Source organism: Dermacentor andersoni, chromosome 7, assembly GCF_023375885.2.
Source record: "Dermacentor andersoni chromosome 7, qqDerAnde1_hic_scaffold, whole genome shotgun sequence".
NCBI classification, from domain to species: Eukaryota; Metazoa; Arthropoda; class Arachnida; order Ixodida; family Ixodidae; genus Dermacentor; species Dermacentor andersoni.
Window position 1 is genome coordinate 95,418,958 of NC_092820.1, and position 17,738 is coordinate 95,436,695.

Below are 17,738 nucleotides of genomic sequence, written 5' to 3' on the forward strand. Positions count from 1 at the left end.
TTCTCCGCAATGCGCGCCCGCATAGCGCATTGCGGGGAGGCGCGAAAGACAATCCTTGCTGCCCAAGCATAGAACACGTAAGAAAGAAAAGCATTAGTTACGCTGGCACTACTTTCAGAAGGAAAATATGGCAACAGGTATGGTTTTATTGGGTTCGTCGTAGGCAGCAGTGCAGGCTTTCAAAAGTGTGCGTGTGTGGGGGGGAGCATACTTTGATAGGTGGTTACCCCTCTCTCCCTACACTCCCCCACCCCCGGTAAGTGCGTCTATGACCACGTGTCTGAAAACATGCCTGCCTACGCTTCGATATAAATTATGTATACTTGCAATGTGAAAGGCGGCTTCGTCATGTTTGGCTTGGAAGCATATTTTGGCGCTTCGGCCACGTACCTCCTCCCGATACACTTTAGCTAGGTTATAACTTTTTGACAGATAGTCTTAGTTGTTTTTCTGTTAGTTTTGTGCTCATGTTGTCGAAATCATTTAGAAACTCAGGAATTCTAGAGTTGTGTAAATTATGAACGATGTGTCAGAAAGTTATTTATCAAGTTACATAACGACTGTTAAAAAGTATGAAGGCTAGTTATCCAGTCGAACATCACTCTTTATCTTTCAAATAATATTTCTTGAAAGATGTTGGTAATAGCCCATTTAAGTTGTTGCACCGGACCATGCACTGGCGCATATTCTACGGACTGAAGTATAATTATATATGGCTTTATTTAATGTACAAATACATTTATTTTTGACTGACTGACTAAGTGACTGAAGGGACTTGGAGGTACTGAACGGTTGATGTACACGTACGTGCACATCTGACGCCTTTGGACATCATTAATAAGTTATACTAAGCAATTCCTTTGTCGTGCGCGCATGCGTAGAAGAGTGGCCGAGTAGGAGGTTTCCAAAGCATCTTTAAACGAGAACTCAAGGGTACGTGTTAAAAAGAAAGTATATGCACCGCAAAACACCATCGCAAGGCTCTCGTGGACGAAGCTACTGTATATCGTCAGCAGTCTTCCTCGACTCCTTGTGCGACGAGTTGCTGCGAGCTATATACATGTATGAACAGCCATCACTAATACACTTTCTTCGGTCAGGAAAAAAGAAAAAAAAAAGAAAAAAAAAACGGGTTTATCAAGAAAAGTCTTACTTCTGCGATACTTGTTATCCCTGTGAGTCGTCAAATTACAAAGCGGCAACTTAGTCACTCCCGCAATGCTCATTGAGCGTAAAGTAAAACTTTCCGTGCGGTAGGATCCATATGTCGGCCTACATAGCAGCCTATTCACGATTAGCGGTCACGATATTACTTCTGGGTGAGTTTCGGTCGCACATGCAAACCTTCGCACGGCTGTGCTTGTCGAGTGTTATCTAGGCCCTCCGTCTCTCGAATCTCAAGCAGTGATGACGGTAACGCTAATTTCATGTACAATGACACAAAACTCGCTGCGGATGAGGACCCCTTGCTAGGCGCATGGCCACAGAGTTGGCAGATGACAGAGACAATGCATGCTCTTTCACGTTTCCTAGGTGACACGGGCCTGGTTTCACGCCTGTGATACCAGTTGTGTAATGTGTCCTTCACCTCGTTCCTGCCATTATCATCCCCCATTGTGACCCTTTTTCTTCCCCTCTTCCCCTTCCCTCACGTAGAGTAGCAGGCCAGATGCCCCATTATCCGGTCGACCTCTCTACATTTTCCAGTCATTAAAATACTTCTTCGCTGCAGATGATAGATAGGCCACGAACCGAGTTATGCGATAAACGAATAAAAAATAAATAATCGTGCGAACGAAGCTATGAAAGAAACTCATTTTGAATAAAATAAAATAGTGCGTAATGAGGTCGTCAAGCCTTGCATAAACAGAAATAAATCCATTGCGGAAAAATCGGGAATATTATTAGGGCAATTTATTTGTGTCGCAGAGGCAATTATGTGTGGCTCGGCAAACGTTCCTGTGGCTGTATCCTAACACCGATGCTCCAAGTGAAACTACAACGGTACTGCCTAAAGTCAGCCCGAGATAACGAAGGGAAATTCCGAAAAGGCACCGGCACGATGAAAAAAGAAAGCAATCGATTGATTATGGCTCATTGCGGAGCATAAATGGGATGCCGCCGTACCAGATCTGTGCGAGTAGAAATTAAATGGCGGGATACGGCAACGGCAGCGTCTTAAAGGAAATTTCGTATTGTCGGGTAGGATACAATTACCGGTTACAAAACAGCGTATACACATGTATTGCGTAGATTTTGGTAGTGAGAGGCGTTTTCTGTTATGGTCCTTTTTTGTCCTGCAATAGCTCCTCTATTTTAAATAGAGGAGATATGTCACGACGTGACGTGACATGCGCAAAGCTCTGAGCACGTCAAGCGCCAATTAATTTATTGAAGCCAATGAAGAAGGGAAAAATTAATCTTCTCGTGCTTTTAGAAATAGAAGCTCTGTGCTTATGCCTTGGGCTACCTAGGTTCGTTGCCAACAATGTCTTATATCAGGAAGTAGATATACATGTACACATCCTAGACTGCAGATTCCGCACTCATACGGTCCAGCCATTTTTAGAAATTTAAGATGTTTGAAACAGCACAATATGTATTTGTCACTGGACCGTCTGAGCTTTTTGAAGTGTTGTGGTTGCGATTACACAGCCCTCAGACAGTATTTGTGCAAGCACAATTACAACACTGGGATATGTCCACACGTCAAGTTCACCATTTCACCACCAAACGTCCATCCCGTCCACAACGAGGGCAGACGAAAGGCCAGAGCAGCAGCCATCTTCAAACAGATCAAGCAACGCGACATTAGAGCAAGTTTCATCGACGCCGCGGAGTACAGCGACGGGAAGACCTTTGCCCTCGTGGTCGACTCCAGCGGCAAGATTTCCAATAGCGCCTCGATTCGCACTTCAGACCCCGGAGTCGCCGAGCAAGCCGCCATCGCCCTCGCCCTGCTAGACGGTCGTGGGTCCGAGATCTATAGTGATTACAAAACGGCATTTAGGGCTTGCATCGCCCTAACTGCCCTAACTGATGGTTGCATCGCTAAGCAAGCTGCTCGTCTTCTTAGCGACTCGAGTCCATGTGCTCTCACGCATCATTCAATTCACTGGTTTCCCCACTCACGTAGGGTCGGACGAGGGTGCTCCTCCGAACCTCAATGAGTCGGCTCATGAGGCTGCGCGTGACCTCACCGACCGCGCTTCCTCTATAAGGAGCGCTGACTCCCCTTCTCTCTACGGCCACAGGGACGCTCCCGCTACTCACGAGATTATTAAATTTTTCTACATGTCTAGAAGGGTCTTTCCACCCCCTCACCTCAAGTTGAATAGGGCGCAAGCCGTTTCGCTTAGACTTTTAGAGACCAGCCCATATCCGTGTCTGTCCGTTCTCCACGAGGCTTACCCCGACGTGTATCGCGACGACGCCTGCCCGTCCTGCAGGCAGACCTCCACTCTAGCGCACATGCTCTGGGAGTGTGGTTCCACATACCCCAAGTTCATCAAGGAGGAGTGGGACTCGCTTCTGCGTAGCCCCGCTCTAGAAAAGCAAATCCTGGCTGTCCGGCGTGCCCGCGACCCGGCCTGTGGGCTAGACCTGCCGGTCCCGACGTGGGACTAGCCGGGTGCGCGACGAGTTCGCGTCCTCGCCGGACTTGAAATAAAGTTTCTTAAGAGGAAGCTTTAGCTCGGGTGCTCCTATCTAAATACATGTAAAAGCAGAATTCGTTTTTCTCGGCAACCACTGCACCAAATTTGACGAGGTTTGTTGCATTTAAAAGACAAACTTAAAATCTAGTGACTGTTGGTTTCGAATTTTTAAGTTAGGTCGTCAAATGTTTATTAAAAATTGGCAAAAATCGAAAATTTTCAAAAAACGAAACTATCAAGTTTACAACTCTGTAACTCAACCACTAAAAATGATAATACAATTCTGTAAATTGCATCTAGTAGTACATCTAAAGCGGACAAAATTGATATGTTACACATGAACATAAAAAAATTTAATCACAGGGAAATACAACTTTTGCAAAACCGTTGTAACCAACGTAGCAAATTCACGTAATATGTAAAATGACATATTGAATTTGTCCGCTTTGAATGATCTAATGGATGCCGTTTACAGAACCGCGATATCAGTTCTTGATGCAGAGCTATGAATTTGTAAACTTCGTGCTTCTATTTTTTCAAACGGTGAAATATTTGAAAATCGTTTTAAGAAAATTCAAGCCCTAAATCGAAATTTCGCTTCCAACAGTCACTAGAATTTAACTTTCTCTTTCAAATGCAACAAATTTCATCAAAATCGGTCCAGGGGTTATCTCATAAAAATGTTTTTGCGTTTTACATGTATTTGAATAGGCCGCGTCGGAGTTGGGCCCGAGCTAAAGCTTCCTCTTAACTCACTCACTCACTCACTCACTCACTCACTCACTCACTCACTCACTCACTCACTCACTCACTCACTCACTCACGTGTCATGCGGCAACCGAGCTTCTCTTTCGCGCTTCAATGATGATGATGATTCATTGGCATCCCCATTGAAATGGGGCTGTCACAATTAGTCACCTAGCCTTCATCCGATGGGAATGTACGGCTATAATACAGGATAACGGTGATGTAGCCTGAAACAGCGACAGCCTCCGCGTGTGCTGGGGGTCCGCGTTGCTCAGCTCGAGCCTGTAGCACCAACTCTGATACGTCCAGCGAGCCGAGGAAGCCGCCAAGGGCCAACAACCCTTGCCGAAACCTAGGTGGGGTCCAGGCCCACCGCACCAAATCCCAGAACTCTCAATAAAGTCATTTGAATGAACGAAAACCTCTCTACCTTCCTTGTACCTCTACTTATGCCCGTAACGGTTCCGGTCGTATCAATCTCCTCCCTGCATTTTTTTGCTTATCCCTACTTGAAACCGGTTGATGCTTCCCTACACTTCGAGAGCTTCTAGAAGGTGTACGTTACTTTGATTCTAGATACGTCGTGCCATCTAGCGACGCTGCCGAGAAGATCGCGCGTGGGCTCCGAGACGAGAAGCGTGGCGCGCCGGTGCCTGCGAACGCTGAGAATTGTTCCCTCCCTTGCCGCAGTCAGTGGCACATACTCAGTGACCCAAGTTGGCGGGTGGTTCATGATCTGCAGATACACAATGCATTCATGGCGCAGCTCGCTAAAACGCTGACGGAAAGGCGTTTATTGAAAGCGGCACATACCGAGTACGTCGAGTTACCGTCTTTGGGGAACCCTTGTGACGTGGGTTTGATTCCGCTCACCATCGAATAAATTGAAGGGATCTTCGTCGTCATTGTAGGTGCGACACATTCCCTGTGGCACATACCTACTTACCCATGTTGGCGTCAAAGGCATTCATTGAAGAGCGGCACACACCTACTGGCACATACCCAGCGACCCGAGTTGGCATCACAATGGTTCATCGCAGACCATCACAGATCGATTGCACATGCCAAGTGTTCCAAGTTGGCATCAAAGAGTTTCATTGAACAGCGGCACCTACCCAGTCCCGCATCTACATTGACCTATGTCTGCATGAGAGGTTCGTTGAATAACGGCACCTATGTGCACAATGCCACATACCCAGTGAGCCAAGTTGGTCGGACAGTTGGTTTCGAACCCAGTTCCCTCAGCACAGCAGCCCGACGTGCTACCCATTCGACCATGGACTACCCAGCAACCCTGGTAGGCTGGAAAACGGTTAGATACAAACATAGATAGGCGGCTAGCTAGACAGACCGACAAACTTTAATGAGAAAAGGACATGCGAGGTTGCCAGCCCGGGCTCAGGCCACCCGGGCATTAAGTGCGGTGAGGCATAGCCTTTCCACCGCTGCCCGGACCCGCTGGATAGCCCATAGTTGGTTATGCCGAGCTAGTCGGAGCGCTTAGGCTTCGCTCCTAGAGAAGGTCAGGTTCTATGTTGTCGTCTACATATATTGATCTGATCTTTGTGCACTTCCATAAGATGTGTGCCATGTCTGCGTCTGCATAAACGGTGTGATTAATGCCTCCTATTCGCTCCAGCTTTCCGATAGTCCGATCATGAAGAGGTTGAAGAGCATCGGTAACACAACGGACCCTGGCGGTGTGCCAGCGCTGCCCATGTCCACCTGTATGCTCTCCTCCTCGTCCAGTTTGATTTTGGCTGTTGGATAGATAGATAGATAGATAGATAGATAGATAGATAGATAGATAGATAGATAGATAGATAGATAGATAGATAGATAGATAGATAGATAGATAGATAGATAGATAGATAAACTTTATTCAGAGAATAGTAAGAAACACCGCTAATGGTCGGGGCCCCTAGTCCACGGCTCCGCTGGCTCTTACCATCTTCTCAGCTCTCTGGATCAGCTTGAGCTGGTCGTCGAGAGCCGAGCTGGACAGTAGTGCCTCCCATTGCTCACTCGTGGTGTTCGTGTCAGGGTGTTCTATGTTGTGTAGTGTGCACTCCTACGTAATGTGGTATAAGGTTGGTGTGGCCCCACACCACGGGCATTCGGCCCTGTAGGCTGTGGGGTGTATGCGATGCAATATGTGTAGGTTCGTGTAAGTGCCTGTCTGGCGCCTACGCCAGGTAGCGGCATCCTCTGTGTTTAGGTTTCGATGGGGTGGTGGATGTCGCTAGCGACGCCCTCTGTGGTAGTTAACGATGGCTGAATACTCGAGGTCGACAGGGTCCGGGTCTTCTGCAGCCAGCGTGATGAGTGCTAGGTTATGTACGAATCCTCGAACTGCTCTGTCGGCCTGCAGGTCGTCCGTGATGCCAGTGTGACCCGGTATCCAGATGATGGTTTGGGTGTTGAAGTCCTCGGAGTCCTCCTTGAGTATTTGGGCTAGGAATTGTGTAGCAGGTCTTCCAATTCTTCCCTGTAGGAAGTTACAACAGGCCTGCTGGGAATCCGTGAGGTTCGTCAGTGGACGGTTTGCGTGTGGGCCTTGGCGGATGGCTAACGCGATGGCCACCTCTTCGGCTTCCGTAATCGTGCAGGGGCGGGTCGATGCAGCGGAGGTAACGTGGCCTCGGTGGTCGCATACCACTGCCACTGCGCCCTTATTGGTGGCGTCCGTAAAACGGGCCGTGGTATTGAACCTGAATGCTTTCTCCATGTACTGGGCCCTTGCTCTTCTCCTGCCGGAGTGTAGGTTAGCGTCCATGTTGCGTGGTATAGGGGCAACGTGAAACCTGCCCTGGACATGACGAGATATCAAGCAGGTTTGTTGGGTTCGTGTTGTTATGCCTGGGAATCTCAAGGCCTGTTGGACCTGCCGGCCCGTGCGAGTCCGTGCATGTTTCTGTCGCGAGACGTAAAGGGCTTCTGTCAGTTCGCTAAGGGCGTTATGCAACGCTAGCGCCAATAATTTTTCAGTCGATTTACTCATCGGCAGGCGGAGAGCGGTCTTGAAAGCCATCGTCAACAGTGTGTGGGTCTGCTTCGTCTCGGACTGTGTGAGATGGTAGTAGGGCAAGCTGTATGTGATTCTGCTCACCACCAGGCTTCTGACGAGTCAGAGGGTGTCCCTTTCCTTCATGCCTCTGTTCTTGGATGTTACGCGAGAGATCATGCGTCATATCGCCTTGACACTGGTTTTGAGGAGTGTAAGGGTGTGTGTGGCCCGCTGGTTGGACTGCAGCCACATGCCCAGCACCCTGAGCAATGGCTTCTCAGGCATGAGGCCCCCGTTGAGGCGTGCCTCGAGTTTTCTTGTTGGGTCTGTGGATACTGTGTGGTCACCCCGGCCTCGCCAGACTCTTACGAGCTCAGATTTCTCGGGGGAGCATTGTAGTCCCCGTCGGCCGGCCGACGTATTCTTGGATCAGATTTGCTGCAGTTTGCAGCCGTTCTCCTTTTTCAACGAGGGACCCTGTTGTGGTCCAGAGTGTTGTGTCGTCTGCGCAGATTGCGTGCCGACGACCTGCTATAGGTCCTGCAGTTTGATTGCGAGGCCGATCATGGCGACGTTGAACAGCGTGGGTGAGATGACAGCACCTTGTGGTGTGCCCTTGTTGGGAGGGTGGTACACTGGGGTCTGGATCTCTCCCATTTTCAGCTCCGCCGCGGTGGCTCAGGAAGTTCTGAACATACTTGTACGTTCGCTCACCGCAGTTGCTGTTGGCCAGCCCTTCTAGGATTCCTTGGTGGCTGACGGTGTCGAAAGCCCATTTGGTGTCGATTGCTAGGAGGACTTTCTTGCCGCTGCGGGAAACGTTGCTGAGGACTATTTCGATTTGGAGTAGCACATCTTGTGTGGACAGGCCTGCGCGGAAACCGGACATGGTGTCCGGCAGGTGTTTATTATCTTGTAAGTGTCTCTGTGGGCTCGTGTTTATAATTTTCTCGTACACCTTGCCGAGGCAGGACGGGAGCGAGATGGGTCTGAGGTTTTCAATTGCTAATTTCTTGCCCGGTTTATTTTTGTTTATTTTGCAGGAAGAATACAAAATTTCCCTGCGGGAGGCAGGGAGGGATCATGATTATTCGTGCGTGCTTCCACATCGCCGGCACCGTACCTTGTTCCCAGTGTTGGTTGAGAAAGGCCGTGAGCGCGGACATAGACTTGTCCCTCAGGTTTCTGATCATGGAGCTCGTGATCTGGTCCGTGCCCGCCGCTGTGTTACGGTTGGTAGCTGCGATGACCGCTCTCATTTCGTTTTCTGTGATAGGTTCGTCCATTAGTGTGTTGGGTTGTCCTGTGTAGGGTGTTCTACATGGTTGTGTGGGAGCGGGATCTCCACAGCACTTGGTCTTGATGGCATCGATAAGGTCTTGTTGGCTACCTGGGTAGGTGTGTAATAACCGCTCCAGAGCCCTGTGCCCTTCTCCTTTGGTTTTGGTGGGGTCCAGGATGGCTTTGAGGATGTGCCACGTCTTGGCCGTATCCAGGGTGCCACTGAAGAAGTCGCAGAATCTATACCAGTTCACGGAGGCGAGTTGCATGGCATATTCTTCTGCTTCCGCTGTTATTTGTGCTATGCGCGTCTTCAGGTTCCTGTTGTATTTCTTTTTCCAGCGGCGGGTGAGGCCCCGTTTGGCATCCCACAGGTGTAGTAAGTGGGGATCCACCTCTGGGGCCTCTTCCGTTCTGGCGATTTCCTTTGTGTGGTGTTGTTTATGTCGACAGAGGTTGTCGCACCAATATTCCAGGTTCGTGGTTATGTCGGCGTCCTGCTCGCGATCTTCCCCGATTTTCCGCCAGTCAGTGACTTTAGCTGTGCCGAACTGCCTGCGTAGGCGTCCAGTTTCTAGTGTTATGTTTAATATGTAGTGATCGCTGCCTAAGTTTTCGAGTGTGTTGAGCCATTCGGCTCGCCTGGTTTGAGTGATGAAAGCGAGGTCGGGAGTGGTGTCGCGTGTTACTCTGTTCCCTTCTCTCGTCGGTATGTTCGGGTCTGTGATGAGTGTGAGGTGACACTGTTCAATTAGTGTTTCTAGCTGGAAACCCTTCCAACCCTGTCTCTGGTACCCACACAGCTTGTTCTGAGCGTCGAAATCTCCTATGATTACCAGGGGACTGTCTTTAGCGAGGCAGAGGGCGTCCCCAAAGAGTTTTGCAATGTTTGTCCGCCTTTGGCTTGGGGGGGCAGTAAATGTTGAGGACGAAGGCGTTCTGTTTCTGGTTGCCTTTGTACGATTTAGAGAAGTACATATAATACGTCCACGTCGTCTATCGGTTTGTGTTGTATGGTTGTGATGTTTCTATCTACTAGTGCGGCTATCTTCCACTTGTCGTCTTTCCTTGTGTGGTATTCTTCGTAGCCATGTAGTGTTGGTCGGGTACCGGGCTCTTGTAGGGCTATGATCCCCGGTGGCTTTGAGGAATGAGCGATCAATTGTGTCTGCAGCCCTTCCTTCGGTACCCACGGCAGTTCCATTGCCAAATTTCCAAGTTTTCTTTGACTTGCCTGTGTGGTCTACACCGCACCCGCCGCCATTGTTGGATGTTGTGGTCGGTGATGTTACGATTTGGTTCGGTCCTGCTACAGATGTGGCCTTGTAAAGGTTCTGTCGTAGTTTCCTTCGTAGTTTTATGGAGTGAAGCTGGTTCTTAGGCTTGCTGTCTGCAGTGGCTTCGATGTGTTTTATTGCTGCATGCCTCTGTGCGTTGTATTGCAGTCTGTGTTATTAGTTCCAACTGGGCGCGTTCCAAAAGGCTTGCATCTGGGTGCGCATGGCATCGACATGGGTTTATAGGTAAATGATGGCCTTGAGTGGAGCCATCTCTTGTGGTATTTGTGTTAGCTGTATCACTTGTTGTTTGAGTTGTCTGTTCTCTTGTGTGAGTGTTTGTATCTGTGCGCGCATGGTCGCGAGTTCCTGTTCAAATTTCATAGATGGTGGCTTCTGTGGTTTTTTATACGAGGGGAGGCTACTGCTGACTGCTTACGTCGTGTTCTTTGGCGGTAGTCCTCTTGAGTGAGATTTACTTGGTCTTTCGTTGGTGCTGCTGGGGCGAGGGGCGTAGCCGGGGGGGGGGGGGCTTATGGGGCTTCAGCCCCCCCCCCCCCGAAATTTTTTCGTGCTGTCAATGCACAGCCGACCAAAGCAACCACGGGCGCCAGAAATCATTCTGGATTTTGTCTACAATGTCTTTTTCATGACCGAAAAGACATTTCGCCGCGAAAATTGCAAACTCGGGCTGGATTTCGTGGCATTGCCCATGCACCGGGAGTCGCATAACGCAAGCAGCCCCATCCGAGCGCAAAGTTTCAATGGCGTTTTGATAATAAACGGGGTCACCGCTGCATCTGGCGGAGGCCGCAGAATCTACGGAGCGCATGGATATCAATTCCGAAATTTTATGACGACTTGTTGAATGACAAAGTTTCAATAACATATTTGCTCTCAACTTGTTCATTTCATGGCCTTTACATTTTTCATATCAGCGGCATGCGCTGCTTTGCTGGTTTAGAACTGCTATAGTTCTAAAGTTCGTGTGATATTTTCTTTACTTATTCAATAGACAAAAAAACATGGAAGCATTGATATCAGTTATTTTGGACACAATTTTTGGTACATACGAGTACATTATTTTAGGAAGAATGATATATTTTACTTGTTCTTACGGTGCGTAGCGTTCAAGAATTCGTTGGCAGCATCTTTGGCGATGACAATGCAATTATTAATCATGTATTTGATCCCTCGACAAATTGTTTAAGAGGAAACTTCAGCTCGGGCCCTACTCCAACGCGGCCTATTCAAATACATGTAAAACGCAGAAACGCTTTTCTGAGATAACCTCTGGATCGCTTTTAATGAAATTCATTGCATTTGAGAAAGTTAAATTGTAGTGTCTGGAAGCGGAAATTCGATTTAGGGCCTGAATTTTGTTTAAAACATTTCGAAAATTTTGAAAGTTTGAAAAAAATAGGAGCACGAGATTTCAAAACTAACAGCTCTGCATCAAGAACAGATACCGCGGTTCTGTCAACGGCATCTATTGTAACAGTCAAAGCGGACAAATTTGGTACGTTAATTTGTATTTTACGTGAATTGGCTACGTTGTGTACAAGGGTTCTGCAAAAGCCGTGTTTCCATAATACTCACCTTGTTAGATTCATGTGTAACATATCAATTCTGTCCGCTGTAGATGTGCTATTAGATGAAATTCACAGAATAGTGATGCCATTTTTCATTGTTGAGTTAGAGTTTTAAACTTGATAGTTTCGTTTCCGGAAAATTTGCGATTTTGGCTAATTTTGAATAAAAAATTGACGACCTAAATGAAAAATTCGAAACCAGCAGTTACTAGAACCCCCCCCCCCCCCCCCCCCCCGCCCAAGGTTTTCTTTGAAATGCAACAAACTTCGTCACATTTGGTGTAGTGGTTGCCGAGAAAAATGAATTCCTCTTCTACATGTATTTAAATAGGAACACCCCAGCTAAAGCTTCCTCTTAAGGAGGATGCCAAGCTGCAACGTCACCATGGTGAGGGCCCCTTTATGGGTGGTTTTCGAGCAGCGAAGGTCAGCGTGCGGCGGAGTGGTCGATAGAATGGCTTGTAGTAAAACATTTAATTTCAACGTTTCGGCCGGGGTCCGGCCTTCATGAAAAGTGCGATTGCAAGCACCCGGAAAGATATTCATCGGTGCGCCAAAAATGTCGACAACCTTGGAAACATGCATCTTGGTAGTTGCGCATACACTTCATCCTACCTAGGCTTTTATTAATTACCCTATAGAAAGTGTGCTGAACTTTTGTATTAGAAATGACTCGAGAGCTTCCCTGTCGCAGTGAGTGGAAAATCCGGATCTCAAAATAATGGCCTTAACGGTTTCGAAAGGGGGGCCTAGCGTGTTTTCATGTGTGGAAAGGGGGAGCTGCGGTATAGATTTTACTTGTGATTCATAATTGTTAAAGCGTACTAAAATGCGTTTCAGCTTGTCCAATGTATTGTGCGTGGAAAATGGTGCATTCGAGAAGATATGCAACGTTATAAGCGTCACTGTTGTAATCCCTTGGTGCTTGGTGAAGTGAAAGCCGGATCCCGGCCGACACGTCGAAATTAAACCTGCGGTTTTCTACGTATGCCTGCAGTTCCCTCAATTTATTTAACGCCTAATCCGAAGAACTACTTCCTTGACACCCACGCATGCCTATATATATATATATATATATATATATATATATATATATATATAGAGAGAGAGAGAGAGAGAGAGAGAGAGGGAGGGAGGGAGGGAGGGAGGGAGGGAGGGAGGGGAAGTTAAGCTTAACGATAAAGGGTGCTAAGTTACCTCGCTTATACGTCGTTGGAATGGCCAACCACTTTTATGCACGATCTTTTTACCAAGTAATCCGTAACTTGTTTCTCACGTCGTTTAACTTAGAGTCGGCTAGGAGTTTGTACGGCTGCGGCCATAACACCTGACGCCATGGTGCTTGTTGTGCCGTCACTAAGAACCAGGGGCGTATACCCCCCATCCTCCACCGAAATTTTTGTGAGGGATACCTGCAGCATAAAACGGCGGGAGACAACACACGTCTGCCCCTCTCCCTCCGTCCCTCCCCTCCCCCTCCCCCCTATGCCACTGCTAATAACAGCCATTCACGACGGCGTGAGCCAGCACAGCCTCTGTACTTTCATGCATTAATGTCATCTCTAAATGCATCCGTGAAGGCATTCTTACAAATATTTGAAAGGTGGAAGTAAAAGAAGAAAACATTTAAAAACGAAAAGGCTGTCACGTCCGGCGATGCTACAAGATGCCCAATAATGTCGTTAATACAATTAAATATGAGTAACGGAAACTCAGTGTATAGTTAAGCGTGAGAAATAAAGATGAATAATAAGAAATTTGCTGGAGATGGCTCATATCCCAAACACGTGATTCCCAAAACTATAAGATAAAGCTCTGTGCTTCCGTAGAAGCAATATATATTTGCCCATTCCCCCAAGGAGGAAAGGCCATAAACGCAAGGGAAAGTCCAAAGAAAAAGCATAGCTGAGGCACCGAAAACAGGGTATAACATGAAGTCATCGTCTCGAACTTTAATATTGCACACCGGAAACCTGTCGAGCCGACAAGGCGTTCGCATCTGAGAAACGCCAAAGCCTTCTACAACGGTTGCCCCAACTTGGTAGTCGCCGCAAACAGTAGCATGTGGCGTTGCATTCGACGTCGCAGGGCGAGCAGCTTCCGGTACGAGAAGTAAGCGAGGGCCACCAGCACTGCCAGCAGCAACACCAAGGTCACCGAGAGGCAGAACACCCAGTCGGAACGAGTCTGGCCCAGCGGAGACGCCATTCGACGGCGCCGGACAGGGGCGGGAGGCGGCTCCACGTAGGGAGTCATGGATTCTAGGAATTAGGAAAGATGTGAAAGCATCAGTCTGCCTGCCTGCACAGTCACATCGACTAAATACGAAAAGGCACGTTAAAGGCAAAAAGTCTGCCTGTCTTCTACGCTGCAGCTTACCCTTTCCGTTTCAAAAGAACTCGCGGCTGAAAGAACCGCATGCCTGAAATTATTTCAACGTTTTGGGAAGAAACAATACCTGAGATGCAACGAGAGGTTGGAATCGAAAGAGGAAACGTAATGTTTGCTTAAAACATTGAAGAAAGAACGCCAAGTGCTGTTATTCTTAAATTTGATTTTTTAATCGAAACGGGTCCGTGAAATCATATTTGCCAGGTAGATATCACGTGCAGCTGTGGCTCTATATACATGCGCGCCGATGCAAACGGCATGACGAGGTAATGCTTCAGCCTGCCGCCCAATCATCTTTGCGTTTCCTTCAAGAGAAGGTTTCCTTGCCTGCCCTCCCTGGTATCGCGGGGCTGCTGCTGTCTATTGATGGGTCAGCCCATATCTCGGCGGTTACATTTGCGGGCATATATAGGAGGCGTATTTGTGCACAGTATAGATGGACCTTGCACCGTTGCAAGTACCAGCAAACGAGCATATAGTATAACATTTGTATATGCCGATCGGCAAAACAGTACTACTAAACGCACTTCTAATCTGCATAATAAAGAGTTAAGTTGCAATGCGAGTCAACCTGCAGTTGAAAGTCGATGAATGACGAGGTCTTCCAGAGCGAGTTGGGGACGAGATAGGGGTGGAGTCACTGCGCAACGCACTTTATCGCGTCACTCCTCACGCGGGGGGGGGGGGGAGGAGGAGGAGGAGTATAGCATGGAGCATCGCATTCAAATTCTTTTACTGTACTATCTTCGATATTGGCCCAGATTTTGACGTATGATGACGTGTTAATTATTCTAAATAACTTCCAGGATTCAACGTGTCGGACCACGATCTAATTATGAGGCACGCCGTTATGTGAGAAAAGTGTTCACGGCGTAATGGTTACAGTATCAGGCTTCTGTGAAAGACGTCCTCTATTCGAATCCGGCCTTTGGACAATGTTATCGATTTACCGATTTAAAAGAAAATCAGTTTCGTCACAAGGGCTAAACAATGAATGCGATAGATACATGCTAGAATATGACCCGAAACAAGGCTCGTAGCTTTGCTGGCAGTATGAATTGCAGTAAACACATACTGGCTAAGTAAACAGGCGTGACGTGACGTGCGCGGACAAATACGGACAGAAAGAACTCGATGGCCGCGAGCAGAATCGGCCAGGACTACGGGATCTTGCCGGCGTTGTCACATTGTGTCGATGTTGCATTCGCGTATCAGGTCGCCTAGTAGTCCCAGTAGCGCATATCGGCGGCTCACATTTTAAGGCTGCACTATCTCCGGAATTGGCCCAAGATATATGGCTAAGAGCGTGCCCGATACGGAAAAGCGGTACGATACGGAACCCGCTAAGAAAGACTTTGTCTTTAAAAAGGTAGTTGTTTTCCCAGTGGGCAGAGAAGTGTTAAATCGTAGCGCAGAGACACATGGACAAAATTATGCGGATCTCATGCACTGTGGAAATCGATGTAATCGAAGGTTTGTGTGCTGTTTCCGTTGATTGGCGATACGTGACGTTTACAGCGAATGTTTAAATTCTTCACCGTTTAGTGCAACACTACAAAGGGAAGTTGGCGTTAATTGTTGCCTCTTGAACACCACTGTCTGTCTGCGTAGTACACTGAACACACAGCGAAACGTGTCTCCTTGAAGCGTTGTGCGCCATTATTCATAACCTCCGAAAAGGTTGGCATTGTCATTGCCTCACATGGTACATCGCATCGTGGCAGAAGTATTAAAGATTAATTGAAGCATGAAGCGTTGTGTAAGCATGCCTTCATTAAATTTGCATGACAGTGAACTTTCATTTTTAGACCGCTTCATAGTGTAGCATTAGATTGCAGGGTTTTGCTGTTTGCCTGTGCACTGATAATGGCGCCATCGACGGGAGAGCACGTGGGTGTAGGTTGTAGCGCTTAAGTTTCTGTGTACTTTCTAGTAAACTTAGTTGTGAGTTCAGCGCTGTCCTGTGTGTTTTCTGCTTTTTGTCTTTGTCGTCTTGCGCTGCCCCTTCAAGATGTTCGTATCGGTTATTGCTGACCAGATACACTGATTACATACTGTCCTTTTCGATATCGCTAAGCACGTCATGAGTTGACAAGCGCCTGCCGAGCTCGTTCCAATCTTCCTCTAACCTGTCTCAATCGTCAGGAATGAAAACCACCCACCGCGGTGTAGCTCAGTGGCTATGTCGTTGTGCTGCTGTGAACGAGGTCGCGGGTTTGATGCCGGCCGCGTTTCAAAGGGGACGGGCTGCCAAAATGCTCGCGTGCACGCAACAGGTGAATGCACGTTAAAGAACCCCAGGTAGTCGACATTAATCTACAGTCGCCCGCTACGGCGTGTCTCATGATCAGATTGTGGTTTTTGCACGTAAAATGCAATAACTGAATTCAGTTTCGAAGCCTTACCGGCGGCCAGGCCGGCACCCCATGGCTCGGCTTGGAAGTCCACCGAGCCAGTGTACGCCAGAGCCGGCTGCGGCACTGGTGCACAGAGTGCAACCGGATCATAGGATCCTTGGCCAGGATCGATGTCCACGGTTCCTAGGGCTGGCTGTGGTGGTGGCTGGGGATAGGTACTGTGGACGCGCTGAACCGCCAGGGGATACGGGCTGTCGATATGCTGCACTGGTTCTGGGTACACATCGTCAGGAGCGGTGGGCTGAGCCAACTCGGGACGAGGTTCGACGAGCTGCGGCTGTTGGACGTACGGGCCGCCAGGCGCGGCGATTGGGAAAGGCTGGCCAGGGAAGTTTCCGGCCGCGTTTGTTGGAAGTGCGGCCGGCGGAGCCGACGAATACTGCTGGAAGTACATAACCCTTTCGACGGTGCACTTCCCAAACCGTTGTTGTTTTTGTTCTTCTTCGTGCGTCTAAACGCTCGCTCACACCCACTACAAGGGACTGGCCAAAAAGCAGGCGATTGCACACGTGCTTACTAAGATTATAGCAAAAATAACCTTTTTCTAGCAGAGCGTGAGTTAAAAAAAGTGAGAAATAAAAAAAAATTTCGTTAGGAATATTGAGGTCAAATAATCTACCATCAAGAAATGAAATAACACCAATGATTGAGAAGTTCGGGAATTCAAAAAGGTAATCATTTTGCGTCGCTAATGAAATAGTAAATCGCGAGAAAAGCATCCATGTGGCTGAGGACCAGTGAAAGCGCCCCTAAAGACAGGATTGGTTGGCGTGGTTAACGATAATCAAAATTGTCGAAATGATACTTCTAAGAACTTTGTAATAAATATCGGCGGCTAGAGTAAACTTTACCGTACTTGGCTACTTAGTGGCTTTGGCGCTGCGCTGCTAAGCACGACGTCGCGGGACCGAATCCCGGCCGCGGCGGCGGCACACCGATGGGGTGAAATGTACAAAGCACTAGTGTACTTAGATTAAGATGCACGTGAAAGAACCCCAGATAGTCCTAATTTATCCTGAGACACCCACTATAGCGTGCCTCCTAATCAGATCATGGTTTTGGCACGTAAACACCATAATTTTCATGTAAACGTTAAATGAAGAATACGGCATCTTAATTTTGTAAAGGAGACTTAGTATTGTCTTGAAGGACACCAATAACTAATGCGTTGGCATTCTCAGAGTACTTCATACACTTTCCAGTGGCGACTATCTATCTATCCAGTGGCTACTATCTATCGGCTCCGTGATTTCTAATTTTCCAAGCGCCCAAAATCTCCTGGTACCACTGAAATCAGCGGAATATCTTTGTAAACATCAAGGGGACTCAGCGGAACCAAACTTCGATGAGCCGTAGTTTTTAAGACCAAC

General features: G+C 48.0%; 1 protein-coding gene across 1 annotated transcript; it reads right to left on the reverse strand.

Moving 5' to 3' along the window:
- Positions 1 to 13,219: 13,219 nt before the first annotated feature.
- On the reverse strand, positions 13,220 to 16,798 carry LOC140219296 (uncharacterized). The gene is made up of 2 exons (XM_072289076.1): positions 16,357 to 16,798; positions 13,220 to 13,821 (listed from the first exon to the last, which is right to left on the reverse strand). Exons 1-2 carry the CDS (start codon positions 16,760 to 16,762, stop codon positions 13,580 to 13,582), a joined length of 648 nt encoding a protein of 215 aa, XP_072145177.1. The 5' UTR covers positions 16,763 to 16,798; the 3' UTR covers positions 13,220 to 13,579.
- Positions 16,799 to 17,738: the final 940 nt, after the last annotated feature.